General features: G+C 34.8%; 1 protein-coding gene across 5 annotated transcripts in view; it reads right to left on the minus strand.

Moving 5' to 3' along the window:
- The window catches only part of LOC108567427 (paired box protein Pax-5), a 30395-nt gene that overhangs the window by 16271 nt on the left and 1731 nt on the right, over nucleotides 1–12393 (minus strand). For all 5 annotated transcript variants that reach the window (XM_017927931.1, XM_017927914.1, XM_017927904.1 and 2 more), the window contains exons 2-3: nucleotides 4235–4400; nucleotides 1227–1424 (exon numbers count right to left, since the gene is read on the minus strand). In XM_017927931.1, the coding sequence (XP_017783420.1) occupies nucleotides 1227–1424; nucleotides 4235–4400 (364 nt within the window). The remainder of the gene's footprint in view (nucleotides 1–1226; nucleotides 1425–4234; nucleotides 4401–12393) is intronic.

Below are 12393 nucleotides of genomic sequence, written 5' to 3' on the forward strand. Positions count from 1 at the left end.
ACTTAGTTATATAATTTGTTGTTGTTGTTGTTCAAGTTGTTGTTAAGTGGTGTTAAAGAGTGGTTTGCAGGTAAGGAGGCTGTGTTGCGTAAGAGCGAGTGAGGTTAATTCGATTTGCGGCTGAGGTGGGCGAGCTCTGAATTATCGGCGTAAATAATTAAACGTTCGATTCTATTAGCCGCATAATGGATAATAAATAATAAAAACATTTCGCACAAGAGCGAAAAGCCCCGGTCGAGGCTTTTAGTTATGTTCGGTGCAAATAACGGCAAGGTAGGTGGCTTTATATGGCACCAAATGCACATTCTAAACCCGCGCTTAATTATGATATATTATTGTAAACGTGGCCGGCTGTAAATAGCGTTTTCGAGACAACCAATCGTGGCGTCTCATTCGATCACGTGACGCAACCGACCAATGGTGGAAAAATAAATAAATAGACAGCACGAACAGGAAACCGTTGACAGCCAATCACGTTTATGTCATATGCATTTCTTGCCTACAGTAATTACAATTATTCATAAAGCACTAATTCGCAGGTTGCAGAGTGAAAAATTGAACGATTTCGCATCGCTCGCAAGGTTTCTTCTAGGAAGTCCGAGTGAATAAGGTCAGCTGCATACTCCGAACGACTTTTCGACCTGACTTTGATGTGGGTCTTCAATTGTCGATGCCAGTATTAATCTTACCCGATGACACTTTTGCAGTTGCAAAGCAATGAAGAATCGCTCAGGAAATCTTCCTCCAGAAGTTAAACCGCAATTGGTAACAATGCGAGCGAAGGATAGTGATGGAAGGAGAAAAAAATAAAACTGGACCGTTTTGGGTGAGTTCCCGTTATTAATGTTTAAATCCCTTCTGACTTTATGTTTGCATTATTACGAATCCATTTAGAAACAATTGCTCAATCGCAGTCGTACACCCCACCGGAGGGAGAGGGCGCGACGGCAGTTCTATTATGTAATGCTCGGCGAGAGTGAGAGATAGGATCTGCCGCTACCGCCGCCCCCTGATTTGACACATTTAATTTGACCGGCGTTCCCCAGGGCCCGGTCCATTACTGCCACCGAATTCACACAAGCACTCACATAATCGCATACCAATTCCTGCCCCTCCAGAGGGCCTGATTAATAAAATAACAGATGTCCCACCGAGAACAGCACTCGTTGCATTCGAATCGCTCGCTATTAAGTTGATAATATACCAAGGGTTTCTTGAGTATTCACCTGTTAATTGATGAGACGCTGGGAACGTTGTCTTGTGAGCAGATCCCTTCGGCCAGCAGTCTATCCCTGATTTCCCATGCGAACATCGTGGGGTTCTCTCTCTTGTAGTTGGCGATGGCGTCAACGACTGGCGGCGTCGCAACTTTAGGCTTCGACCCGCCGATCACTCCAGCTTTGAAGCTACCCGTTTCATAATACCTGAAGAACAGATTAAAAAAATAAATTAGCAAAATGATAATGATTACAAACATTATATTAAATACAAGAAACATATATTTGCACTTCCTCGAGGAAGTTCTTTGTCAGTGAAGGAAGTTCTAATTTGGATTGAACTAAAACGAAATGTAAAACGATGCGGTGACTTTATATATAGATATTAGAATCAACAAGTTTCAATAGCGATCGTTTGCATTTACCATAAGGAATGAAGAAATTAAGTTATAAATTAGGAGAAGCTTTTTTTCGTCCATTCCTCTCTTTCGCGCTGACCAACGCTGGTATCGAGTCATAAATCAAAAGGAAGAGTTTCGTGTTCTTTAAACACATACCGTCCCGGTGATTTATTATTAATGGCCGGTCAGTCAGTCCGTTTAATTTCTCGATTGTGTAATTCTCGTTTCGGTAATTGGCGGAGGGTAATGATCTGAATTACGTCTTACTGTGACGGCACGGAAGAAAGGAAGATCCGAAGGAGATCCAGAACCGCGTGGATCCGCGGCTGCGGCGGCGGCATCGGCCGTGGAGGAGGCCGAAAGGGAATCGATTTCTTTTTTGCCTTTGACTCGCCGTCTCTTTCACTCGCACATTTACACACATGTTTCTTCGCTTTCTGTCGGTCTCTTTCTTCTGCCGAGCAGCAGGTAGTCTTATTACGGGCCAAGCACGCGCTCCGACTTATTGTTTTTACAATAACACTCAATCATTATCGATAATTAATATTGCGGCAACCGGAGACCCAAAAAGAAATCACTAATTGTTAGTTGGTAAAATGCAAAAAAACGTTACCTTCGCATGATCATAACCATCATTGATCATACACTGAATCCTTCGTCATTTATGTTCGCGTATAAAATAATATTTTTTACACTTGTAAAATTGATAAAAATGCATTATTTTTTCTAAATGTGTTAAATAAGATTATGTTATGATACGAAATAATGATTTAAGTGTAAATTAAATATACAAATGATTTGTAAACAAAATTTGTGAGTTGTTTACAAACTAAATGTTTAATAAAAATATCTTATAGTGAATAAGATAAGTAACACTTATGTATTCAGGAAAATGTTAATACATTCATTATTGCAAAGACTTGGGAATTTAAAATCAGGCTTCAGGCGGTACATAAAGTCACTTTTACTACGCTATTTTTTTAAGTACCAAAAGAAGCACATTCATTAGTATTTCCTATTTTCTTTGTAACTAAATAAAATTAAAGTGAAAGCATTAGTGTAATGTTTTTTTTTTAAATATACTTCTTATTCTGTTACGAAGCAAATTGTAAAAAAAAGAGTGAAATTAAATAAACAGTGCGGATTGTGGCATGGAACGAAACGAAGATAGTACACGAAGGATGTAATATAACAACATTTAATATAATGAATTAGCGTCGAGTCGGTTTTATATTGTCGGAGGCATTCAGCGGTAAAATCGCTTCTAATTAGTTCTTAGTTATGGCTGAATAAATCTGTCTCGCAGATTATTTACGATTGCGCCAGTTTCGTCCGTCGCGATTTTTCCGCAGCCCGAAGAGCGAACACCGTCATCATCATCATCATCTTCTTGTTCCAGTTCTCGTCCTCGTCTTTATTTCACTACCGCTAGCAAATCTCTCGCTCTCGCATGCTTTTCCTCGATATATATTTTTTTCTCTCGCTCTTTTTTTTTCCTCTCCTACCTTCGGGATGCGGGAAATTTATATTATATGTTTGGTGCATCTCTGTATAAACATCGGCCGGTAATTAATAAGTGGAAATTATGACGCGCGCCCGACTTAAATATGCAATATCCTCTCGTCCTCTGCACGAGACATTCTCCAAACTCTGATTTATCGCCGAAGTCGCGCCGGAATTGGTCACATTCATCTCAAGAATTTCGCGTTGGTTTTCTGGTACACGACAATCTCATATACATTTTTCATACAACATCTCACGTAGAGTCGACTGTGTTATTATCAATCAACGTTACTAATTGACACATTTTTTTTATCCATAATTTTAATAATAGAATGTTTATTTAAATACTTTTTGTTTATATAATAGCAGATTAATTTACATTTTTAGAATTATTATTGATGGTTGTGATAATGATTAATTCTAGTAAATTATGAATATTTTTGTATGGGATTTTGGACATAACCGATGTATTAAATGCAGTGTGCGGTTTTGTCCGTAAATTTGGCACACCCTGTATTGCATTATTATCATTACGGTTATGGCATTAAAGCGAACTCCAAGGAGAAGTTTATTATGTTGATGTTTCGGTCTCCGGAGGGTTCCTCTCTCCCTTTGTGATGACGCGAAATTGGATTATATCATCAACGGAGTGCGAGAGACAGAGAGGCTGGAATATGATGATGACGGTGATGCGTAATGCTATTTTGATAATATTGCGGCCGGAGTGTGACGGATCCATCGTCATGCGGGGGCGGAGGACATAATCCAATTACGCCATTTAACAATTATCGAGGATGAACTGCGCTTTAATTGGTCCAAAATCCGCAGTTTATTCGTCCCCCTCGAGCGAATCCAGAGAGTAAAAAAAGTTTGCGTGGGTATGGCTGGAAGAGTATGGGGTGGTTCTGAAATGCATTTGCGGAGGGAAGGAAGTTTAATTTTATAACAATAAAAAAAGCACTGTGTTTGAGAGAGGAAGAAGGGAATATAAGAATGGGGACGGCGGAGAGGAACATAAGTTTTGCGGCCGCCCCCGCTGCGAATGGATGATGGATGGAAGCAGCGTGCGGTCCACGGAAGGAAGGACCTTCTTCTCTTTGTTCCGAGGCTTACCTTGATAGGATTTTGGAGACGCATCCGTGGGACACGCGTAATTGGCGCGAGATGTCGCAGGGCCTCACCCCATTATGCGCCAGCTCTACTATCCTTTGACGCACAACATCCGGTAAGGGCCTTCCGTTCACGAATACTCCGCCTAATTGGTTCACCCCACCGTGACCTGAAATGCAGCAAAACAACCAAAAATTAATACAAAAAAAAGCGAAAAATAAATCGGCTCGGGTCAATGGTTTCAAAGCATTTCCCCAGTGCAATTCGCGCATTGATTACGAGCTCATGGAAAGGAGGCGGAACAGCAACGCCGACTGCACGTTAATTGCAGAAGAAAAAGGCAATTAATAATGTAAAGAGAGTTTCTCCTCGGATTGGTTTCGGGTCTCGACCAATTGCACAGGAGACCGCATTTTCCTAGAAGTTTTCCGGTCCTTCGATGCACTTTACAATCGCGGCGAAATATAACTGCGAAGGAAGAAGCAAGGACAACCAAGAAACAAAAAAAAGTAAGTACAAGTACACACGGAGCGCTCGCGCGGATTAATTGCTTAACGGTGATCCAAAGTGGAGATAGTGTATGCAACTATCTCCGGAATGCAAGCAACCTATACACACACATACATACACTTATCCAATTTTTTTTGCTCCGCTCTTCATCTTCTTATTCCTATTATTATCATTAGTTCCTCGAAGTTGATGAAAAGAAACAACATTATTACGCACGCGTTCTGGTAATTCATCAGCCTTAATCTACTACTATCATTGGTATTTCTTTACCTTTTGTTTTTGGTTTATAGGTTTCGTTTTTTGATTTGTTTTTTTTTTGTGATATTCAGTGGCAATCTAATTCTGTTTTGTGATGCAGTGGTTTTTGGCACCGTTACTATGGTTATTGCATTTTGCTGCAAGCGGGCGGAGGCGGCGGATCGGCCGCCTTTGTTCGACCACAAGAGCACGTAGACGCGCACAAAATCGGGTCAAACTAACGGAAATCTCCAAACAGAAGCTCCGGAGGAAATTATCAATGCCTTTTCTTGCGAGCCGCTCCGATTTCTAATTACACACACATTTACAAATCGAGAACAGACCAAAAACGATGATCATCCAATGTTTTGTCTTCCTTTCCGCTCTTCTTTGCATACGATTTAAAACAAAGTAATAGATGCAATGAGATTACTGGTTATCTTGTATACGATCATATGTATATTTAACATATCATTTAATTGCTATAAGCATTTATAAATCATAACGTTAATTAACAACAACATCCAAGAATCAATTAAAAATAATAATAAATAATATACATTATAAGCAAATTTGAAAGTCGTATTTTTAAATAATTAAGTATTTTAAGTTTAAATAATGATTGTCAATTAACTGTTATTAATTAATCAATTAAATTTATAGATTCTAAACAAAATATAAATACAACTAATAGTTGTAAAGAATAGTTTGATTGAAAATTAATAGAATTTATTGACGGAAAAATATATAATATCCCAAATTAAAATTTTCGTGTTTTTTTTTTGAGATTGTCCTAAATTATTTATTTGATTTTTGTTTAATGTTTGTATTTTTATTGTAACTATTAAAATGAATATTATTATGAACATTTCGTTTAAAATTTCAAGTTTGAGGAAGAGAAGAAGAGGTGAGCAGTTCGCTTTAATGGGGAAGCCGATCTGATTGAAACGTACTTTATATTTATATTTTCCATAATGCAAATGGTTATTGCGGAATTATATGATTAACTCGGCGAGATTAAGCGATGCGGAAGCCAATAAATTCCGAGCTCGATTCCAGATGGTAATCTAATCGCATCGATTATTTATCGATAAATTTCCAGATCCGATTCAGCCACAATTAACCAGCAGAAGAAAAAAAAACATAAAACAAATACGGCGTTCTTGAACTATCTGTTTCGTTGTTCGCATTACATTGTTATCGTTAATTAAGCATAACAGTCTAAATATATAATTTAATTAGTACATTCTTTAGTTTCTTATTTTTGCTATTAACTTTTATCTAACATTTAATCATTGTAATTACCATAGCTCATTATAATAAATCAATTATTTTGTATTGTTTTGTTCATATATTTTAATATTTTCTTTGTAGTAGTAATTGTATTTCTTAATAATTTGAATTATTTAAATGTGTTAAACCGGCTGACTTTATTGTAAATCAATTGAAAGTTATGAACTATTCATGAAAAGATCTTTAAGTGGATAATTTAGTTTAAACTTATTTCCAAGATTCTGACATTATCATGAGGATGCAATATTTCTAAATAAAAACTATATATGTTTTACATTTATATACACTTTACGTTAATATTTATGTGTGTAATCAATCAGGAAGATGTGCATCATCGTGCGATGTGCTTATTGTCATTTGTATCTCTTCCGGTGTTTGTATTTTTATTTCTTATATTATATATATTTTTTTGCTTTCGATGGGGGAGCGAATGTAAACGCATTAAGTTTTATTATGGTCGATCACATAATAATGGGCAAATGGCTTGCGTATGTGGGGGGTGGCGGAGAAAGAAGAGACAGCCAGCAAAAAAAAACAACATAGAATTGAAATTGTGTGTACGTCAAAAATAATATAATATTTTCACCGGAAGCGGGCGGCTTTATCTCGGGATGACAAGTGCCGACCGTGGGGCGAACGCGTGCCGGTCGCGTGCCGATTCAGTGTGCGCTGGGGGTGGGCACGTCGTTCGGCGAATTTTTCTGCGGCGCACTTATCGCCACCCCGCAGCTCTTCAGAATGAAAAAAAAATAGTACAATCATCACCATCACGATATTAGGTATAATCTAATCGATTTTGGCTTTGGAGGACCACCCCGATGGTGCACACAAAGTTGATGTCGGTGAGGTCGCAGATAGAAGCTGCCTGATAAACGCGCTGCGCTCTCTTGGACGATCTATGTTTAGCCTCCAATTAGTCCGAAGCTCGAAGTCGAACAGACTCGCCTTTGTTCCGGCGGCGGCATCATTCTGCACAATGACTTGTCGCCGCCGCCTGCGTACCGTCAAACCGAAACCGACTTATTTATAAAATCCTCCTCGCCTCAATACCTCTACAGCCTTCATCCTCTATCCTACCATCCATCCATCCACCTTCGAAGCCAACTCAATGCACTCCCTGTCTTATCGCAAACACGTGCGACAAACACCCACGTGCGAATACTTAAAAACACATTTACGTCTTGCAACTCTCATACCTTACCCCCATCCGACCTCTTCACATTGTATTAATCTTCTAAATTATACGTACAGTTTGACTCACCCCAAATTAGATCATCTTCAATAACTCTTGTTATTGAGGGTTCACTTCCATCTAATTACAACCCTCTTAACCATATAATAATCAAGTCTAGGAATATCAAGATAAAAAAACTAATTTTCTTAAATATAAATAGAAAAATCTGTAGTAACTAGCAAATATTCGATTATTACATAATTAACAATAGGTAAAAGTTCTTTTTATCTAAGAATTTGTTATTGCAATGCAAAGGTTTGTTAATTATTGATTGGATTATCTAATAATTAAATATCTATTTTTTTATGATATAAAATGTAACAATTGAAAAAACAATCACATAAAAAATATATCATGTAACTTTGATATATTTTTTATGTGATTGTTTTAAAAACTAATTTATATTTTATTATTTTTGCCGTCGGCAATTTTTTTAACCATTATAGGTTTTTAAGTTATTTATAAATAATTGAAAATCTATTAAATTATTTGAATTTTGTTTCATTTATTTTTATATTTAACGTTTGTTAAATATAAATATTCATCAATTTGGTTTTAATTTTCTTATTGTGTCATTACAACTATGGTAATTTATTGGAATAAATTTTATTATCAAAATATTGCATAAAAATATATAGAGTTACATTGGTTACTTGTTAAATAACTTCTACAAGTACTTGTCAAATATCACGGGAGATTCTAGTAATTACAATATACAATTATAATATTGAAGATTAATCATATTAAGCAAGTTACTTGTGGTTGTGTAGCGAATTTAACATAACTAGTTTATAAAATATTTCATATTATAATTTTAGTACTCTTAAAGCAGGTTTTGTGGTGAATTAAAACAAACCGAATCAATAATTTAATGTTATTATCAAGTTTGTTCAAGAAGTTGCTAATGTGTTTAATGCATTTAAACATAAATTATAATGTAAAAACATAATCATTTTAATAAAGATATTTTCGCTATACAAATTTATTTTATTTATACTAAAATAATAATCATATATGTTTTAAACAAGAAAAAAAATAGTTTTATATGTATTAAAATGAATTACGTACATAATAATAGATAGGGTCAGTAGCCTTTTGCAAGGAATGCTATTTAAATCCGTATCGATAATTATCATAACTGTAAATGCTGTTGTTTTCAGTTTCGTTTCTTTTTGTATAATACCATTATTTTCTTTCGCAAATAAATATATAATGCATTTGTTGTTAGTTGCAAAATCGAATTAAATTTTCTGAGAATAAAAAATATGTGTACACCATTAAACCTAAGGTCACTTTGCAAATGACGTACATATTATTATATACAGATTACATTAACAGATCAAGGATGAAAAGGATATGGGAAAATAAAAATTGACTCATATTCAATTACGAATGATTATCATTTTTCTAGTAATTCTAGTAGATTCTCATTGACAGTTATTTAAATAAGCTCAGGTTTAGTTTAATAATAATAATATGATAGACATATATTTAATCAAAAACTTTTACTTCAAGCTATTGAGTAATCATAAAGTTATACAAGAAATATATAGAGAAGCTAGAATCACAACTGAATGATTGTCACGCTTCAGATCAGTTATAAAGATATAAAGGAAAGTTCTGAATGTGTAAATAGAGCAGATTGTAAATGCAAAAAAAATATATTTCTGAACTAAAAAATATTTTCGATTTCAAGAATCAATTAAACTATTAACAATGCGTAAGACTATGTTTGTTTGCGAAATACGGCCAAATATTTTTTTCATTGCCACGTATACAATATCGGATTATCTAATTCTGGAATTTCTCTTAATTATTTCTTTATTTTATATATATGCACATGAAATGGAACAATTATTGAAATGTTTTATAACTAAGAGTATTTTAATGAGAGAACGTTTCCTGTCCCAAAAAAAGGTATTTCATTATAATTTACCTTCACGTCAGCGAAGAAGAAGAAAGATACTTTCTTTAATAGTAACATTGTTTAATCATTACGGATAATATTCGGTTCTAATGAACAGTAATGGTTCAATAACCATTTCCTCAATAAACAACAATAGGAAAAGCATTTTAATTCGTCGGCACAGTAGAATTAAATTAAATACAAAACAATTACAAATAGGAAAGTTCCATTAACGCGATTAATATTAAAAGCGCATCGAAATAAAAAGGCTTGATTTAATTATAATTTATAAGAAGAAGCGAGCGGAGGAATTAAAAAAATATAATATAAATAAAAATAAGTAAATAAATAAAACATGCCTGAATTTATTTCCACCTGTTCCTGACATAATTGCACGTAATTATAATTAAGTGCGTTTTCTTCTTCTTGTCAATACGGTTTGCTTTATTTCGCGTCGATTTGATCCTTTTTGCAGAAATTATTTATTAATAATAGAGCTTGTTTGTGCGCGAGAATGAGAGAAGGATAGGTTGTCCGGTCTCCTTCTGGACGTGTACGTGTTTAGTGTTGCTGGGCTCTCTCCGATATATTCGCAATAAATCAGTATTAAGGTCCAAACAATCAATTACAAGCTTACACTAATTACCGCCAACCATAAACCTGATTTATTACCGAGCGATTCAATAAAACCCCGCCGCTCATTTCAGCGTTAATTATTTCAATGGTATTCGTTTTTTGTTATCTTACAAAATCCACCCCATCCCAAAAAAAAAAATTTCAAAGATCGAAAAGAAATGTTGGTAACCAATTAGTAAAATAATCATCGCAGTTATTGGTTACAAGGTGGTGATAAATATATTAATTATGGTCTGGACACGATGAAGATTAATGTCTCAAAAATATGTTATAGTATTTGAATTACAAATTGCGTTTACTTACGGAATAGGATTGGTGAATTTTTATAAAATCGCACGTGTTTCCTTTAATAAATTCGCTGTCGCAGTTTCGAAACAGATAGATAATTATTATCTTGTCCATAATAATGTCTGCGAAAATGAATTCGCCTTCAAAACTGTAGTAAATTACGATTGAGCTAATTGCATATTGATAAACATGCAAATAAAAGGTAGCCGTCGTTTCTCTCTCTCTTCTAGGCCAGATTTGCAGATTTTCCTACCCATTGAAGCTTTTCAGTCCTTCCTTCCATCGGGGTTGCATTGTGTTTTCGGTGAGGTGATAAATTCCGGGCAGCTGCTCGAACGGATAGAGCAACCAAATGCTCAACTAATGAAATACTAACCAACAAAACGATGTATATAAAAAAAACAAAACAAAGCGCGATGACCAAGAAACGCGAAACCAGGGAATCCCCCTTCGCGAGCTTGTAATACGATAAGCAGATAAGTATCATAACATGTGTGTGTTTTTGGGGCAGGTCCTGCCAAGTCTGATAATCGTTTTTAGGGGACGACGAAAGTAAACTAATAATATTAATAATCCGTATTGCCCCTCGCCGCCTCCATCGCCGACGGTTGCACGCCCCAATCCACTCGACTCTGAATTGAAATAAGCTTTTTGTAATGCACTTAATGCCTCGTTCCAGATCGTATCTACGGATCAGATAGCTTAGGTGTCGAAGTGCCGCACCGATTCCAGATTACGCCTCCCCCGTTGGACGATCCACCCCGTTCAAATGACAATATCGCACTCAAACACTTGTTCGAGGATCCGCCCTTCTATCCTTCCTTGTTTTCCACAATCTTATCGAGCATCGCGCACGTATAGACCGGACAATAAACGGATTATCCACCGGATTCCCCGACATTCTGTTCCTTCTATCAGAACACCTGAATTTTCTACAATTTCATTCGAATTACATATTATGATAATTACCTCATAATTATAAGCAGCAAATTCCAACGCGAACTAATTTAGTGAATGTAGCAAAAATAATTACAAAATAAACCATCAAAACAAAAATATTTTAAATCTATGAAAGCAATTAAACTATTTAAATTAATGAAAGTATTTGTACATTTTCATTATAATAATCAATAATATATTTTTTTATTCAATTTTCAAAGATTCTATTATGCCACGTATACAAGTATTTCATATATAAACATATATTTAAATATGTAATAATGGAATTGCTATGATAATATCGCTCTCAAACACTTGTTCGAAGGTTTCACCCCCCTTTTTGTCCTCTCAGTCCATTCTCGTCCTTGTTTTCCACAATCTTATCGAGCATCGTGCACGTATAGACCGGACAATAAACGGATTATCCACCGGATGAAAACCAGATTTATCAACATTCTGTTCCATTTACCAGAACACGTGAATTTCATACAATGTCATCTGTATTATTGATTAGTATAAGTATTTCATAACTATAATTAACAAACGAATATAGTAAAACTAATTTTGTTAATGAAACAAAAAAAAATATTTCAAAGTATTTGTATAGATGCCATTTAAGAAAATTATGATAATAAAGTTATTTTTACAATAAAATTGTAAAGGTATTTATATTTATTATATTTAGGTAGTTAATTTATTTTACACGATTTAATAGTGAATCACGCACGTATAAATCTGATAATTAACTAGAATAAAAGTGGATGATCCTATCTAACATTAATCAAAATATATGTATTTAAAATAATATTTATATTCAGTTATTTTACAATTAATAAAAAGGGAAAAAAAACATATTTTTAAATCAAATTATTAGTTGTTTCTTTGTAAAATAATTTTAAACTAAGAATCTTATTTTTGGATGAATTCCTGTAGACAAAGTAGTAAGTAACCAGTTTGGAACGCGAATGGCGAAAGTGAAATGAACAATCCGGGCACGGCGAGCGAAGTCACGTCCAGAGAGATGCGAAACTTGATATACCCCAATTATTATTATTCACGGAAAAATATGAATTATGAAAAGTGGATGCAAAACGCTAGAGTTTACTATACAGTTTTTAT

This window comes from Nicrophorus vespilloides, unplaced genomic scaffold (assembly GCF_001412225.1).
Source record: "Nicrophorus vespilloides isolate i.1.1-1 unplaced genomic scaffold, Nicve_v1.0, whole genome shotgun sequence".
Classification (NCBI taxonomy): domain Eukaryota; kingdom Metazoa; phylum Arthropoda; class Insecta; order Coleoptera; family Silphidae; genus Nicrophorus; species Nicrophorus vespilloides.